The following is an 18,427-nucleotide window of genomic DNA, read 5'->3' on the forward strand; positions in this document are numbered from 1 at the left end:
ACAGAGACATTTTTAAGTTTCTCCAGCCCGAGGCTTGGAAAAGAGCTAAGGAAATGTAGCCAGGAGAACTCTACAATAATATTTTTAAAACCTCATATGTCCAGATTTAAAAATACATACATTTATCTTTTCTTCAGGAACAGCAATAACTCTAAGCTGACAAGATTTTTATTAATATGCTGGGTAACAGCTGGTGGACCCAACATGTTTTTTTGGAAAAAGAAAGAAACCTCAAATACCTTTCATTTACCCGTGATGACCTGGCTCAGTCCTTGAGAGGATTAGGAGCATTTCTTTCATAAAGTCACATTTCATTAGGATGAATGTTTTGCTGCAACCCAACTATATTGTAGCCCATCACCCTTTCAGTTGATTACCAAAAAGTGGATCAACCTATAAGGCATCCTGCCACTGAACCTCTGAGTCTTAACATGTAGCAAGGTATAGAGGTGTAAGATACTATAAAAGACAAAGCAAATGCCCCAAAATAAAGAAGTGAGAAGTAAAGATAATACTAATGACAATAAAGTCATATTTTTCAGAATGAGTTGGCATGAGAAACTAATACTAGAAGAATTATATCAATTTCTTGGGCCTGGAACAAGAATATTGCCCCATTCTCCTGTTGAATGTGGTATAAGGAGATTGTCACAAACAGTAAAACACAATGGAAGCTTGTCTGCATAAAAGTAACATTTGATTGAGATCAATACATAACTAATCCCATTTCAAATCCAAAATAAAATAAAAATTGGTGACATTAAGGGAAATTATTAGCAGAGTTGTCAGGGCAAAATAAACATTCCTTTTAGTCAGAAGGGGCCTACATTCCTGGATAAGGGGCTCCCATTAACTCAAACTCTTGCAAGTTAAGGAATACTGAAAGACATTTTCTTTTTTGCACAGTTGTTCCTACAATCAAGCTCCAAATCATCTGGTCTGATTGTACATGTACTAGAAGGATCACATGGGACTCACAGTCTGTAATCTGCTGATGACCAAATAGGACCGTCAGATGGTATGGGCTATTGCACACTAAGAGCTGACATTTATGAATCACTAGCTACCAGATACTTTTCAGAGCACTGTATATGGAGAAATTTCATTTACCCTTAACAGCACCCAAGTGTAATATGTATTACTAGATGTCACCATTTTATAGGTGAAGAACATGGAGTAAGTGACTTGACCAAGGTCACATAGACCATGAGGGGCAGACCTGAAGCTTAAGGATCTGCTTTAGTTCTCATACACATAACTTTCCTGCTATGCTGGCTCTCATACACTTGCCGTCTTACCAGTCAGAATTCTCAGTAAACAGCTTTCTGAGTACCTGATAGAAAATGTTAGTGCAGAGTCAGGTTGGTGCAGTCCTTGGACACCACCCTCACCCTTCTTATTGTCCCCAGTCTCTAACTCTACCAGAGGTCTTCCTCCCTGAGAGGCTATACTCTCAAAAACTCTCCATCTGGCCAGCCCTTCATTCCAATTGGTACCTTCTTATTGGGGCAATGATCTCCATTAGAGAATAGGTAAAGGTTAATCTTATCAAAGTTATTCACACGCATGTGAATTCTAAGTTATTCATGTGTGTGAATGACTTCGTAGGATAACTCTATCAGAGAGTACTTGTATTTCAGAAGAGGGTTTTGTTAACCCAAATGAATCATACAAGAAAGGATTTTGTTGTTATTTGGTTGCTTTTGTGGTGCCTGTGGTATAAAGAGCACAGCATTTGGAGTCAGAAAGAAACTGAAATCCTAGCTCTGTCAATATCAGGTATGTAAAATTGTGCAAGTAACTCAATATTCTGAATCTCTGGTTCCTCACCTTGTTTTTAAGTTGACAACTCTTCATAGGAGTGTTGTCACAATTAAATAAGATGATGTATGTCTGGCACCAAAGACACTGCCTGGCATATGAAGGGCATCTAATAAATGTCAGTCCTTATCCTATCCTCCAACCATTTCCTGAAGGACAAGGGCCATGGGGCTAACCCCTGACATAGACTGCCATCATTTTACCAGGAATATTGGATTAAGAAGGTTTCTAGTTGTTGATAAGGGCAGACATTCTGCTATCTGCCTCCTTGGTAGCCTGCCAACTATTCATGTGCTCCTTGGAAAAGGAAACTTTTCCAAAAAGCAGGGACCTCAGAGGGCTGGTGAGACAGTGTCCTGTCACTAAAGCTTCACTAGAGATTGGCATTCACAATATTAGCATCATGTTGCTATATGCTATAAAAGAGACAAAGTACTATCTTTTCCTTACCCATTGTAAGTTTCACTGGGACCCCTGTAACAAAAGACAGATTGGGCCAGGTGCGATGGCTCACACCTGTAATCCCAGCACTTTGGGAGGCCAAGGCAGGTGGATCATGAGGTCAGGAGATCGAGACCAGCCTGGCCAACATGGTGAAACCTTGTCTCTACTAAAAATACAAAAATTAGCTGAGTGTAGGGGTATGCACCTGTAGTCCCAGCTACTCGGGAGGCTGAGGCAGGAGAATTGCTTGAACCCGGGAGGCGGAGGTTGCAGTGAGCCAAAATGGCACCATCGTACTCCAACCCGGGCGACAGAGTTAGACTCTCTCCAAAAAAAAAAAAAGAAAAAAATTACAAAAGACAGATTGACAAGAGAAAATCATACAATTTCTTGTTTTGATTCAAGCTTCCACAGACAAATTTGTTTAATATAAGTTATATGTGACATGGGAGCCTTCAGAAATGAAGACCCAAAGACCCAGGACAAACTTTTTTATGAACAGCTGTGCAGAAGTAAGATTAGAGAACAAAAGGGTATGGTCTAGTGGTAATTAACTGGGGGTAAATGAGAACTTAGCAAGGCCTGTTTGTTCAGATTCTTCGTGGCCTCTCAGTATAGGGCAGGACATGTTTGGAATGAGGGTTGTATGACCTGCTTTCTGGAGAAATAGGTCAGATAATTCTTTTCAGGCTCACTTCAGGAGAGAAAGGCAGGAGAAGGTCAAAGCATGACCTTCTTGCTTCTGAGGTTTTCTCAATTACCTTCACCTTAAAACACTCAGTATGCTAAGGTATCATATTGTAGGAGAGTGTGTCCTTCGCGATATCAACACCGAAATGGCATAGTCCGCTTTTTAAAGAGATTCATCAGCATTGCCTACAAATTTATTCTTTCACTCAAAAACATGTATTCATCAACTACCATGTGTCAAATGTTGTGCTATGCACTTAAGACTGCAGAAATAAATGACAGCCAGTGAACTAGGTTTCCTAATAGCACAGGTGACAATAAAAGAGAGAACAGAAAAGAGTTGTTCTACCAAGAGGTACACACATATATTTATATACAGATATACTCACAAGACACAGAATCATACTCAAAGGACAGTGATTAGCATCCATGGTGTCATCAATTCAGTCATTTTTTTCCACAGTTTTTGGAGCACCTACTATTTGCCAGCCACTGGGAAAACAGAACAGTGAAAACACAGGCCAGGTCCCTGTCTCTTGCAGAGTTTAAATATATGGCAGAGGAGATAGGCAATGAATAAATTAAATAAGCAGGATAATTTCAGCTATTGAGAATGCTATGAATGAGGCAATGTGATAGAGAGTGACTGGGTTTGTGCACCGCCTTCGCCAGAGTGGTCAAGGAAGTGACCTCTGAGGGGACAGCATTTCACCAAGATCTGCACGACATGAAAAGGGGCCATTCACGTGCAGAGCTGGAAAAAGACCTTTTGGGCAGAAAAACAGCTTGCCCAAAGGCCCTGGCAGAACCAAATTGGTGAATCCAAAGAACAGAGAGAAGGTCAGTGTGGCCGATGTTTATTCAACAAGTGGAAATGGAATTAGGGACAGGAAAGAATCAGACAAGATAGGGATCTGTAAGTCACAGAAGGGAGTCTGGATTCAATGAATAATAGGAATGTATTGGAGGGTTTTTAAAAGAATGCTATGACCTGATTTACATTTGTTAAATAAGAGAGAGTATTCATATAATCACACTCGAACAAAGTTAAATGCATTCATGAATAATTATATTATACATAGACTGATGACCATTTTTGAATAATTGTAACTTAAAATATACTAATTCTAGCTAGAAGTTTAATTTTAACATCACTGGGTTAAATGTAATGACTGAGAAGTCATTTGAGGATATTTCAGTGACCTTGAGGTCTATAATGTGTGAGGTGTGAGGCAAAAAGGTATCTTTTAATAAATTCTGGCCAAGAAGATGCCAGGCAATGTAAACTCCACTTGAAATTAATGCCCCTCAGCCTAGTGTGCTTTCTGCAAAACAGTCATGCTTGAGCGGGAGCCTTTCTAGCTCATCAAGCTAATTTTGTGATTTTAATTCTGTGCAGCTGAGAATAAGCCAACGGCTCTTCTGTATTTTGCTTTCATGAAAATCCCAGGATGTTAACTGTGAAGATGCTAACGGACCCAAAGTGTAATACTAGGCATGGCTAGGTTTTCAAGGGATCTTAGCTCACCCCCTCTGTAGGATGAGGTGTCCATATGGTGTCATATGGGGACATTAAGAAGCCACCTTCCTTCAAAGGTCCTCTGAGTGAGCCTCAGACTCCTGGCTTCCCCATCATACATTCCTCCTTAGGTGACCAGAACTCTAGTAAAAGACAACTGTTTTATCCTGAAGGAGTAATCCAGTGATACCATTGTCAGTCATGAATACCTTCCAATGTTGGTCTGTTAAAGTATCCAGTTACTGCCTAGCAAAGTCCATATGCATTTTTTGTTAAGTCAGAGGAGAATTCCGGGAAGCCCACACTGTGGCTTTAAGATCACATTTATAAATAAGTAATAGTACATCCAGACAACAGAATATTATTCAGTGCTAAGATCAAAGGAGCTATCAAGCCATGAAAGACATGTAGGAATCTTAAGTGCATATTACTAAATAAAGAAGCTAATCTGAGAAAACTACATACTGTATAATTCTGGAAAAGGCAAAACTATGGAGATGGTAAAAAGATGGGAAATTTTCAGGGGTTGGGGAGGGTAGGTAGAGAGGAAAGAACAGGCAGAGCACAAAGGATTCTTGGAGTGGTGGAACTACTCAGTACAATACATGTCATTATGCATTTGTCAAAACTCATAGAATGTACAACACCAAGAGTGAACGCTAATGTAAAATGGACTTTGGGTGATAATGACGTTTCAGTGTAGGTTCATCATTTGTAATAAATGCAACATTGTGGAGCAAGATGTTCATAATGGGGGAGATTGTGCCAGTGTGGGGGTAGGAGGAATATACGGGAACTTTGTACTCCCCCATATATTCCTGTAAACCTAAAACTGCTCTAAAAAATAAAGTCAGTTTTTAGAAATTAAGTGATACACGGCAGAATGAAATAAAATTAGATCTTATTAAAAATGGGGAGCAGGTTTATGTGGAAGATCTCAAGGAGTAATCCCAGGCAGCATGATGGGGATCCAGGGCTCACCGAACAATGGCCAGAACTTGTAGGGAGTGTGTTTCGTGGCCTCCTGGAGACGATGTTTCCAGCCTGAAGATGTCTTTACTAATGGGAACAAATAACTCATACGTAACAATGAGGAATTGATGCCATGTAGTCTTCCAGTGTCTTGAATCCAGAGTAGTCCTGAAGAGTGTGGCCTTTGGAGATAGACCAGCAGATTCAAATCCTACTACGCTACCTGTTAGCTGGGTGATGACCTCAGGCAAGTGGTTTAACCTTTTTGGGCCCTCGATTCCTTGTCTTCAAAATGATTACAATAATAGTCACTGCCTCCCAGGGTTACTGGGATTGTATTAAATGGGATAATTTATGTAAAGCATCTAGCGCAGTGTCAGAACTTGGTAAACCTTTTTTCAAAGTTTGTGATGTGACTGAATATAGTCATTATTAGTAGAGCATAGTAGTGTTTGAAACAGTCTAAGCCCTCACAAAATATGTGTTGTTTGATTTATTAATAATAACAAGACTTAAAGTAGGCCATGTTTAATGCCTGCCTTCCATGTCACAGCGAGCAGGCTTTTCTGGGTTTTTAAGGGGAATGGCAGCCAAGAGTGAGCCAAACCCTCCTCTAACCGAATATCACTGCATTTTAGTATGAAGTTTCGCCTCTGATTGTGATCTACACCTGTATGTTTCACGAATAGGACAAGATAAAATAAAGACTTCAGCTGCTACTATTTCTATTCATGTAGAATCTTTATTGTGGGGATCTTTATTTTAAAAGTAACTTTGTATCAGTTTGAGGTCTTTGAAGGAAAAGCTTTAGGTAAATTATAATATATAATTGCATTTTATGTGTTTAATCCAAAAGGTACTTTAATGAATGCTGGAATGTTTATTTCTATATCAAATCAGAACTCAGGATCGTGCATAGCTTACCCTGTGAACTCAGGATCATGCATAGCTTACCCTATGCAGCTACCCTGTGTTTCTGTACCACTATGCCTGCTTTGATAACTATGCAGGGGAGAGAAATGATAGGTTAGAAAATGAATAGATAGGTAAGTAGATGACAGATTATATATATATAAAAATATATATATAAATATATACAAAATATATATAAATATTTTTATAAAAATATATTTTTGAGATGGAGTTTCACTCTGTTGCCCAGGCTGGAATACAGTGACACAATCTTGGCCCACTGCAACTTCTGCCTACCAAGTTCAAGCGATTCTCCTGCCTCAGCCTCCCAAGTAGCTGGGATTACAAGTGCCCACCACCACGCCCCGCTAATTTTTGTATTTTTAGTAGAGATGGGGGTTTGCCATGTTGGCCAGGCTGGTCTCGAAGCCCTGACCTCACGCAATCCACCTTCCTTGGCCTCCCAAAGTGCTGGGATTACAGGCATGAGCCACCATGCCAGACCCGATAGACATATATTTTTGTAAAATGAATTTTCTTCACAGGTTATGGTGCTATTTGATTGTATTAGAAGCCAGAACAAGTAGAATCCAATAGTAAGACTCTAGTATGGTTCCTCTAAAAAAAATCCAGAATATCATTATATGCCAAAAAATATGTATATTTAGTAATTCTTAGCCTGCCTCAGAGTTCTTATGAATAACTCATCATTTTTTTTCAGTGTGCACCTGTATGAGGCCAGGTACTCATAGAGATCATTCAAAAGCTATTTATGTTTGCTATGCAATGTCTTCCATTTGCATTCTTTGCAAGTCTTGTTCAGACTGATGTTAAAATAAGTTTGTTTTTTATGGATACACATCAAGGATTGGAGAGCAGAAGAAGCCCGATCACATGCTGGGAGATGGAGAGGAGCCAGCACGAGATTGTAAAAATGTTGGCAACTATTACCTAAGCCCAACATGTGTGTTGGGCTGTTCATATCCAGCCCAACACACGTGAACAGTTAAATGTTTCCCTGTTACTCATTTCACAGAGATTGAAACTGACACAGGGAAGGAGTCTGAGCAGTGAACTCCTCAGCCAGGCAAACCCTCTAGACTGTGAGTCATTCCAGGACAGGAGCCTCATTCTCCACTCATTAGTGAGTCTCCAGCACTTGTTGTGTCTCAGCACTTGCTAAGTACTGAAAAAGGTGATCAATGAATTAATTAATGAGTGAAAGCATTTCTCTGCATTCCTCTAGTCTGAGACCTCCAATCTTCAAGTCGAGCACTGGAATGGATCTGGAGGTTGTTGAGCAAACCAAAGTAAATGGCCACGCAATGTTTATTAGGGAACATATATGGAGGAAGAAACAGTAGTGGGTGTGAGGATCCCTTGTTACGTTGGCACATTCCTGGCTAGGGTCATACCCAAAGATCCAGCAGGCCTGAAAGTCAGACGCCACGAGAAGGCTCCTGCCCCGTGGATTGTAAAGCATTTAAACTATATGATTAGAGAAGCATCAGCCCTTCCCCTGATGTGATCAGGAGTAAACTACTGATATGACATAGCAGAACCTGGACTCCAGTCTCTCCTGGCCACTCATCAATCATAGCTAAAGAAAGCACCACGCTGCCTGGTGTTCTCTCACCTGGCATATGAGAACCAAGTCTTATAACTCTAGCTATTTAACGTGGCAGGATTTGCCCCATCCATGTGCATGTTTGGGAAGCACAAGACCCTCCTCTGGCATGATGTGGGAAAAGAGGGCTGGGGTCCAAGCCTTGCCAATGACCAGGACTGTTCGTCTTCTGTGTAAACTGTAACCAGTTTCCATGCAGCTTTGGTGGAGGACAATTCCTTTCCTGGGAGGCCAGGCTGCAGGAGATTCCTCTTGAATACATTAACTCTTGTCTCTAAGTGGTGATGTGATAGACACAAATTAATCATGCCATGATGGCCACCCTCTCTTCCCAGAAACTGTGAGAGAGGCTTTGTGATGAGGCTAGGCTTCTCTAGGGTTCCTGTTACCTTGTACCTCCATGTTATTCTCTACCCATTCCCAGCAAGGGTAATCCACCTACACCTCCCAGACTGTCCCAGGCCCAATACTTATAAATTTCCTGAGTCCCAGTTCCTTGGGCCATGTTCTCCATTATAGATCAATCATCTGTCATATAAATCTTTGGACTGTGGGTAAGTCACTTAGCTTCTGTAGGCTTCTGGCTTTTCTGCTGCAAGACAGTCATAAAATCTGGCTATTGAGGAAAAGAGCCCTCCAAAAGAGGCACTACCGTCTAGTGGACTATTTTCATTTATTCCTTATTTTGTTTGCTTACAATTCTGGAACTTTAATACACTCTGGAACTTCAATAGAAATTTCAGGCACACAGCAGACCTATGGAGGAGGTATTTTGAGTTTTAATGCCACCCTACTTATATCACATTGGCATTTCCTTCTTGCTTTACAAGAAGTTGGTCCCTGAACCAGTGAGAAGGAAGATGATTTTGATTCAGTGTCCCACTGTGGCCTCTGAAGGACATTAGTCTTTACTGTGCTTCAAGTTCAAAGTGATCTGATGAGATTGTAGGCACCAGATGGGACTCAGAGACCTGGGAAAGGGCAAAGAATCAGGGAAGCCACAGGAAAAAGAGAAAGGGGGAAAAAATAGAAAGTCTGATATGGAAAGGAAGAAGGACTGGTTTCTTTGTATTTTTTTTTTTCACGTCTGTCTTTGCCTTGGATTGACATTGAGGCAGAAGTGACCTTTAAGTTGTGCCTGAATCCTCTACAGCTCCTAGCATGGCAGTTCAAAATGTCTGTTGAATGGGACAAACAAGAAATCTAAAGTGGTGTGTGGTCATGAGCTCAGGGGAATGGGTCATGAACACTGCCCCAAACTTCACTGAATGTCCCCTGGTTAGTTTCACTTTGTAAACAAATAAAATAAGGAATAAACGAAAATGTTACCAGAAAGGGGTACCAATCCAGATCCCAAGAGAGGTTTCTTGGATCTCACACAAGAAAGAATTTGAGGAAAACCCATAAAGTGAAATCAAGTTTATTAAGAAAGTAAAGGAATAAAAGAATGGCTACTCCATAGGCAGAGCAGCAGCTTGGGCTGCTGCACTAAGAATACTTACAATTATTTCTTGATTCTATGCTAAACAAGGGGTGGATTTGTGAGTTTTCTGGGGAAGGGGTGGGCAATTTCCAGAACTGAGGGTTCCTCCCTCTTTTAGACCATATAGTGTAACTTTCTGAAATTGCCATGGCATTTGTAAACTGTCATGGTGCTTGTGGGAGTGTTCTCTATCATGCTAATGCATTATAACTAGCATACAACAAGCAGAGAGGAGGGCCAGAGGGCACTTTCGTCACCATCTTGGTTTTAGTGGATTTTGGCCAGCTTCTTCATCACAACTTGTTTTATCAGCAAGGTATTTGTGACCTGTATCTTGTGCCAGCCTCCTATCTCATTCTTTGACTAAGAATGCCTTAACCTCCTGGGAATGCAGCCCAGTATGTCTCAGCCTTATTTTACCCAGCCCCTATTCAAGATGGAGTTGCTCTGGTTTGAACGCCTTTGAGAAAAATACTCCATTAGAGAGTAATGCTTGTCTTGCTGGAATCTTTTCCTCAATACCCAGATTCTATTACTGTCTTAGAGCAGAGAAGCCACTAACCTACAGAAGCTGAATCACAGAGGCTGGTGGCGAGCTCAGGACAGACACCACATTTCCCAGCTCTCAGAGTTAGAACTGTGAGATTCAGATGAATGAATAAAATATAAAAGACGGGGAAAGTAAAATAAATTGCAGACTGCACAAAGTTGGAATGGAATCATGACAACCAATCCTTAATCTGTTTGCTATTAGGGTGGAGAACAAGATTGCATTCTGTTCCTCTGGAATTCAGACACACTTTCTGATATTTAAAGGAATACAAGGAAAGCTCACACAGGCTGAGCTGGGTCTCTTTATAGTGTAAATATCTTTCCAATGGGAAAAAAAATTACTGAAAGATGGTAAGTTTGTCTTCTGACAATATTTCCCAGACGTTTTTCTAGTGTTAACAAAGCTCTCTTGGAGTGTCACTATTTCTGAGGAGTGGTAACTTTAAAGCAAAAGGAAGGAAAATTTCAATAAGAACCAAGCTGCCCCGATTCTCCCTTTATTTTTAAACAGAACCATCAAAGGGCAGCTAACGGAAATATACTTAAGTGGCATTAATTCATCCTTAAGAGAACTCTCAAAGAGTTTTATTGCTACATAAGGGAAAGCTATAAACCAGCAGGAGTGGAAAGCAAAGAAAATAAGTCTGGGGAGACATCTTGTGTAAGAAAGTGAGCAGGTGGTCAATAATGTATCCTTGGCTGGTTTCCACAGCAAGGAGACAGAAATTCATGGCAAGGATGTGGCCCACAAAACACACCATCACAGAGAAAAGAATTATGAAACTTTGCAAAATGCTGTTGAAGAGTTCACTTGAACATGAAATAATAAAATGCTCATCTCCTCTCCTTTTTATCAACACCCATCCCATTTCATGTTAATACTCGACTCCAATAACCTACTGCCTGACTATGTCCAATCCCTGGCATGATTAAAGACAACAACAACAAAAATAACTAAGATAGGCAGGACCAACGACAGTGAGGTTTTAGACCTAAAAGTAACATTGGGGTCAGTTAGTCTAACAATCTTGGTTTTACAAACAAGGAAATGGGTCTTAGAGGTTACTTTTGTAGAGAGAGAGAGAACTTCAGAGATTTTTCCTTGCAATGAGAAGTCTTAAATTGCATATTCAGACTGGAGATATAGGAAAATGCCTCTATGATCCTGTCATTCAGCTCAAGCTAAGCCTAAGACATTTATCATAGGTATAAAGAGAATCTTACAAGTATCCTGAAAATGAGTAAAAGTTATCACTGATCTCAAGAATATTTTACCATCGGTCAACCCTTCATCATTCTTTACAGGGCTTTTAAAATAAAAAAAAATAGCATTATTTATTAATTTCTAAGAAAGAATGGCTATAATGTAGGATTTTCCATTCTTGTAAGCTGGCAGGAGACCTCAAGACATAAAATCAGGAGAGTGAAAATGAAAACAGTAAGCAGGGGGAAGAGTAACATCGATCCAGTGTTCAGGAGCTCTCTCAGCCAGCACACTATGAAGATGGTACTTCAACATTTAGAAAAGGGGTAGGCAGGATGAAAATGGTGCCATTTGACAAGGATTTGTCAAGACTACTTTGTGCACAGTTACGAACTAAGTGCAAAGAGAATTCCCAAAGATAAAGGTTTGATTCTATTCCCCCAGACACCGAGTGAGCTGTTACATGGCATGTCTTTCCCCAAACCAGCTTCTAGAATTTATCACCAAGAATTGGTTTTTCAAAATAAAATGCATTACAGATTTGCTTCACTTAGGGGGAAATTAACCTTCTGTATTTCAACAAATGCCTATGGCTAAATATTGTTTGAGATTTATTTGGCATTTTGGACGTGAGGATACTACTTTTCACTGTGTATAAAAAGAAGTATATACTGAATTGAGTCTGTGTTTTTTCATACACAAAATTATGTAAAGGTCTATGGGTAAGGAATGAATCTTTTAGACATAACTCTTTAAATATGGTAAACAATAAATAAATGTTTGTTGTAGCAATATTATTACTGAAGTCCCCCAAAACAGTGTGGAAAGATAAAGCTAGAAAAGTGATTGTAAGCTGATGATTTTGCTGACCTAAAGGTTTATATATATATTACTTGTGGATTTTACTTCCTTCAGCAGTAAAAGATAGCCTACATTCTGTAGTCACTCCCACAAAGGCAACCTGCTGCTATCACCTGGCAGAAATGTCTTCAGTTCTCTGAATTTCAAAGCCAAAGCCCTTTGCAGTTAATACAAAGAAGGCTCCCCAGAGTGACCAGTTTTTCTGGGGGAAAGGGAGCAAGAAGAGATCCAGCCTTTCAACTAGTGTTTGCATGTGGCAAACAGGTGGGAGACACACTGCACTGAAATGGGCAAGCCGACACAATATTTGTTACTTACTTATTAGAAACTATCTTTACCTTGCCTTTCTTCAGACAAAGAGAACTTCAGAGATTTTTCCTTGCAATGGGAAGTCTTAAATTGCATACTCAGACTGGGGATTTAGAAAAATGCCTCCACGATCCTGTCATTCAGCTCAAGCTAAGCATAAGACCTTTAACATAGATATAAATAGAATCTTAAAAGCATCCTGAAAATGAGTAAAAGTTATCATTGATCTCAAGAACATCGAGCCAGGGGACAGTCGGTCAGCCTAGTTTTCCAAACAGGTCTGAAACAATGTAAAAACAAAAACTATTACCTTACAAATTCTTCAAGATGATACCGCAGTGAAGCAAAGTGTCATGGAACATGTGCTCAAGATCCCATCTGTTATTACCACTGATCCTCCTCCACCACCACCACCGTTTTCTTTTTCTTAATTTAAATAATAGCTAACACTTATAAAGTGCTTACTATATTAGACACTGTTGTAAGCACTTTACTTGTATTAATTCCCTTAATCTTCTCAACAACCTCATAAGACAGGTAATGTTATCATCAGCAGCAATTTATCAAAAAGAAACCAAGGCACAGACAGGTTAAGTAACTTGCTTAAGATTACACAGCTAATAAGTGATGGAATCAGGATTTAATTCAGGCAGTTTAGCTCAAACTTTCTGCTCTTGCTAACTTCATTGCAAACTCTAGTCAGCCAACTGGACTCATTCATGCCCCTCGCTACTTCCTCTAGGCACTGGGCTTCTACAACCCCCTACTCCCCATCTAATTCACTCCCTTCATTTTACAGTTTAGTAAAAGGAGGCCCTGAAAGGTTTACAAGGATATCATGACAGAGAAGTTTACAGAGAAGACTCCAAGTCTCCCATATCCAGCTCAGTGCTCTACTCACACTCTAAGTCCTAAGAAATAACATTTGTGATCCATGTTTATCAATGAAATTCCATATGTTGTTGTAAGTTCTGGTGCCTTGTAATGAGTTTTGCTCATAAAAAGAAAAGTCCTTTACACTCTCAGCGTCCTTAACTAATATATCCTGAAGACCTGGCATCTGTTACATAATACTCTGCCCTTTCCTTTCTACACTTCCATTTTTCTTTGAAAAATGTTCAGTGGATTAACTGTGAAAACCTTATGATTTTTCCTCCCAGACACCACATCCATCTCTCTATCCCTCAAAATAAATTCCACCCCTTAAATAAATGGAACTTCCAATACCAAGATAGCTGTGGTTTGGTTGCTCTCCAAGCTTTGCCTTTGTTCAAAGGGCAGGATGTTACCACGCAGGCTAATTATCTAGATGGAGCTGTGGTTGAAAAGTAGTGGATTTTAGAGACTGTCCTCTCTGTGGATGATGATTTATCACAATTGAGTATTTTAGGCTTAGCCCCAGGTTTAGAACTAAATTTTTTTCAATTTAAATTCATTGTTGGGAGCAGTCCTGTGGAATGATTTCTGCTACTCTTGAACCATGCAACAAGGAAAGAACAAATCCACATTTTCACTGACCAAGAAATTGTCAAGATTTTTTAGCTCTTTTATAATTCAGAAATTGTGGACTAAATTATTGCAACTTTAGTAGGACTGCCATTCTGACTGAATGGTGTCTTTGTGGGTGGTGATGGGTGAGGGGGTAGGAGGAACCAATTTTAGAAAACATTGAATAATTATTTTTATTTTCCAAGTCCTATTGATATGATTTAATGTTCTCCCCATGTAAGATAGAAATCTTATGGCTTAACTTTTAATATCAAGTCATTCAGGGTTATATGATTCAAAATAACCCTAGCTAAATAAAACTTCAACAATATGACCCCCAAGAAATGTATTATAAAATTCATATTTTATATAACACATTATAGTTGTTTGCTCTAAATAAATATTTTTACGATGTCCAGTTTAATGGATTATATTAGATGAAATTTCCCCACACATCTCTCCCTTGCAAAAGGCCTGAAAACACTTATTTTATATTGTGTTGGTTACACAAACTGTACTAGTGCAGAGAAAGCAGAAAGCTGTCCGTGTAAATAACAGTGTTCCGCAGTCTTTCTAGAGCCATACCAAGAAGGAACTCACCTTGCCGTGTATCGCCAGGTCCATGGAATGGCAAGAACCTTATTCTTGCAGAGCCCTCACAATCCCCTACTTTACTGTAGAGCTGCCTCTGGATGTTAGATCTTCCATTTTTCTTACAAAATTTTTGTTACTCCTAAAGCATGACTATGTCACACTCATTAACTACCCATTTCCCCTTTCCAGTATGCATACTTTGTATTTGTCATTCTTATGACTGGAAGCCTACATCAATATTTGCTGAATGACTGCAGGAATTTTTGAGCACACACATTGTAGGAAGTTTTTATCTTTCATAGCCACTTTTTAAAGGTTTCTCAGTAAGTTCCACATTTGTATTGAACCTTTGAATGTGGTAAGAAAAAAAAAGTCATGTATTATTATTATTATTGTCCCTAAATCGTGTTTCTTATTTTCCCCTTTGGTTTCTGGACAAGTATAGCTTATTTGACCAGAGGAATATTTACGGGGGATAGGGGGTGTACAAACTCTCCATCCTTATTCCATACCCAACTGTAAGAAGGAAGAGTGCAATATTGAAAAGTAACTGTAAGTATAAGATTGATCTAACTTTCTGACATACAAAGGCTTGAGTGCCTAAGTTGGAGGTGGGGTCTTGCTCTGTCGCCCAGGCTAGAGTGCAGTGGCGCAATCTCCGCTCACTGCAACCTCCACCTCCTGGGTTCAAGCAATTCTCCTGCCTCAGCCTCCTGAGTAGCTGGGATTACAGGCATGCGCCACCATGCCTGGCTAATTTTCGTATTTTTAGTAGAGTCGGGGTTTTGCCATGTTGGCCTGGTTGATCTCGAACTCCTGACCTCAGGTGATCCGCCCGCCTTGGTCTCCCAAAGTGCTAGGATTACAGGTATGAGCCACTGTGCTCAGCCCCTAAAATTATTTATTTGTGAAGTGTGGATATGTTCTTCACATTCACAGTTACAAGAAAACTTTAGAAGTAGAAGGGACCTCAAAGTCATATAGCCAATGTTCTCATTCTGCAAATGAGGGAATTGATGCCCAGTCAGGATAGGTGACTTACTTGGGTCAGAACTAAAACTTAGGTATTTTCTGCTCTGAAAACAATGATGCTTTCATATTATGGAAAGAAAAAACTATATATTCTACTTCAGAATTTCTTTTTTAGGGATTTTCTCAAGTGTTTTATAAACTGTTTAGCAGCCAACATTATTCCAGTTAGAGAAACAAAAAAATTAACTGCAAACTTCAAAAATGTGAGCTATTATTTTAAGAAAAATATTCTCCAGATGTTTCCCAACTCCTTTGAGAATGGAAAAAAGGCAATGAGCTTACAGTTCAGCAGAAGAGATTCAGATTAGATATTAGGAAATCTAATGTGAAATCCTACAATTGGTTACTAGGGAATATTGTAAAATCTCCTCTGGAGAACCTTTGGAATGTGGTGGTTGGCCATTCATTTCAGAGGCATTATGTGTGTGGCTCCTTTCTAGAGCTGGGGGCACAACCTAATTGACTTCTCAAGTTTTGTTGGTCCCATGAGGTCATTATCTGACTATAGCTAGTACATGGGGGTAATTGGCTACTCTCAATTACAGTATTCAGGATTTGTTAGTGAAGCATATAATTTAGGTTGTTTTACATTTATAGCCATCCTGGTAGATGTAAATGAGCAGAATGACCAAAACCAGTGAATGTTTATTTGATGGTCTTGCCCACTGCCTCCATGTGATTGATTGACCAGAATCTGACAGGCTTATTTACTTGGGCTCTCTATAGTCCATTTTCACACTGCTATAAAGAACTACCCGAGACTGGGTAATAAAGAAAGGGGGTTTAATTGACTCACAGTTCCGCATGACTGGGGAGGCCTCAAGAAACTTATAATCATGATGGAAGGAGAAGGAGAAGCAAGAACTTTCTTCACAAGGTAGCAGGAGAGAGAGAGAGAGTGTGCTCACAAGGTGTGGGGGTTGGGGGGAACTGCCAAACACTTTTAAACCATCAGATCTCATGAGAACTCACCATCATGAGAATAGCACAGGGTAAAGCACTCCCATGATCCAATCACCTCCCACTAGGTTCCTCCCTTGACATGTGGGGATTACAATTTGAGATGAGATTTGGGTGGGGCCACAGAGCCAAACCCTATCAGGCTCCATCTCAGCATATTTACCTTGCCAGTGGCTTTGTGACTTAATTAACATTTTAAGCTCGTATTCCTAGTCAGAAAAGCAAAGAGTAAGGAAGCCTGTCTAAGAGCTTGTCTTATGTAACAGAAGAATTCCTTATTTCACGCAAAAAGAGGGCCTTGATATTTGGAGGACAAGATGGAGAAAACTGACAGTACAGTTAGATGGATCTGTACCTTGTAAAACAAAGCTGGAACTTTGTCAGCTAATATATTGGATGGCAGCTCCTACAAGTAATTAAATAACAGTTTTCAATTTTTGACTTGGAATGTAACAGGAATAACTGTATACAGTCTTGAATTTCAGTAAAATAATCAATCATATAAATACAGGATGGGGACATTATCAGTTAGAAACTGAAATGTCAAAAAAGACCTAAGAAATGGATATGGGATTAATGATATAATGTATTTGAAGTACAGTTATGTGTCATTTAACAATGGGAATATGTTCTGAGAGATGCACCATTAACTGATTTTGTCATTGTACAAACATCATGGAGTGTACTTACACAAACCTAGATGGTACCACTTGCTACATATCTAGGCTGTGTGGCATAGCCTATTACTCCTAGGCTACAAACCTATATAGCATGTTACTGTACTGAATACTGTAGGCAACTGTAACACAATGGTAAGCATTTGTGTATCTAAATATGTCTAAACATAGAAAAGATAATGCATTGCACCACAGACAGTATGATAGCTAAGACCTCACTAGGCGACAGAATTTTTCAGCTCCTATATTCTTATGGGACCACTGGCATAAATAGGGTCCTTTGCTGACTTAAGCGTCGTTATGCACCTCATGATTATATAGTACCTGGGACTTTTTTTCAGTAAATAAAAAAACAATGTTGAGATAATGCTGAGTTACTTACCTGAGGGTGATTGATGAATATAGTTAAAGAGTTGTTAATATCTCTAATACTAATCAGTTTTGCAACAAAGGTACATATCCTTTATCAGATGACCCTAAGGTGGGCTTATTTGAAAATGATCTTAGCACGATAATAAAAGGTCATGTGCCCATCTTTTATCTTATGGCCAAGTTTTGGGATTCATTTTCTCAACATGCCCTCCTTTCCTCCACCACTTATAGTAAGCTACATGTGCACCTCCATATATGAATCAAAAAAGGTAAGTCTTTCTAAAAGTTGCTTAGACAATTTAAAAAGCAACAAAACTGTACAAGATAATGAGCTGCTTTTTAAATGTTCCCATCATTATTAATATCCAAGTTAAAAATAGAAGGACTTTCTATCAACAACCTCTGTAGGCAGAATTTTAAATGGGGAGTAAAGCTGAATTCGATACTTTTGAAAGCACCCCTATCAACACACTAAGAATCTGTATTTTGAGGATCCATCAGTAAATACTGAGAAGTCAAATTCTTCTTGGCCTCAGAAAGCTTACAATCATGTTTAGTCTAATGGACAAAAAACAACAAGAAAAAAAAGTAAGCCTGGTTATAATCACATCTGACTTTGTATTTAACTTTAGGAGAATAATGACGATGGAGAAGGTGGGGAAGCCTTCACAGAAGAGGCAGGAATAGAGTTGGTCTGAAGGAAAGAAGGTGTGATAGGCTAAGTTGTGTCCCCCAGAATGCACATGTTGAACCCCAAGTACCTCAGAATGTAAGCGTATTTGAAAATAGGGCCTTTAAAGAGGAAATTAAGTTAAAATGAGGTCACTAGGATGACCAGTGTGGCTGGTAAATAAGAAGAGGCAAGTAGGACAGAGACATACGGAGAAAAGACTGTGAAGACGCAGGGAGG

General features: G+C 39.5%; 1 protein-coding gene across 4 annotated transcripts in view; it reads left to right on the forward strand.

Annotated features, from left to right (window-relative positions):
* COL8A1 (collagen type VIII alpha 1 chain) overlaps window positions 1–18,427 on the forward strand; it is a 150,274-nt gene that overhangs the window by 117,906 nt on the left and 13,941 nt on the right. For 2 of the 4 annotated variants that reach the window (XM_009198991.4, XM_009199006.4), the window contains exon 3: window positions 907–1,018. The exons of the other annotated variants lie outside the window; for them this stretch is intronic. In XM_009198991.4, coding sequence (XP_009197255.1) covers window positions 1,016–1,018 — 3 coding nt within the window. In that variant the 5' untranslated portion in view covers window positions 907–1,015. The remainder of the gene's footprint in view (window positions 1–906; window positions 1,019–18,427) is intronic. 4 annotated transcript variants of the gene reach the window in all.

Source organism: Papio anubis, chromosome 2, assembly GCF_008728515.1.
Source record: "Papio anubis isolate 15944 chromosome 2, Panubis1.0, whole genome shotgun sequence".
In the NCBI taxonomy this organism is placed as follows: domain Eukaryota; kingdom Metazoa; phylum Chordata; class Mammalia; order Primates; family Cercopithecidae; genus Papio; species Papio anubis.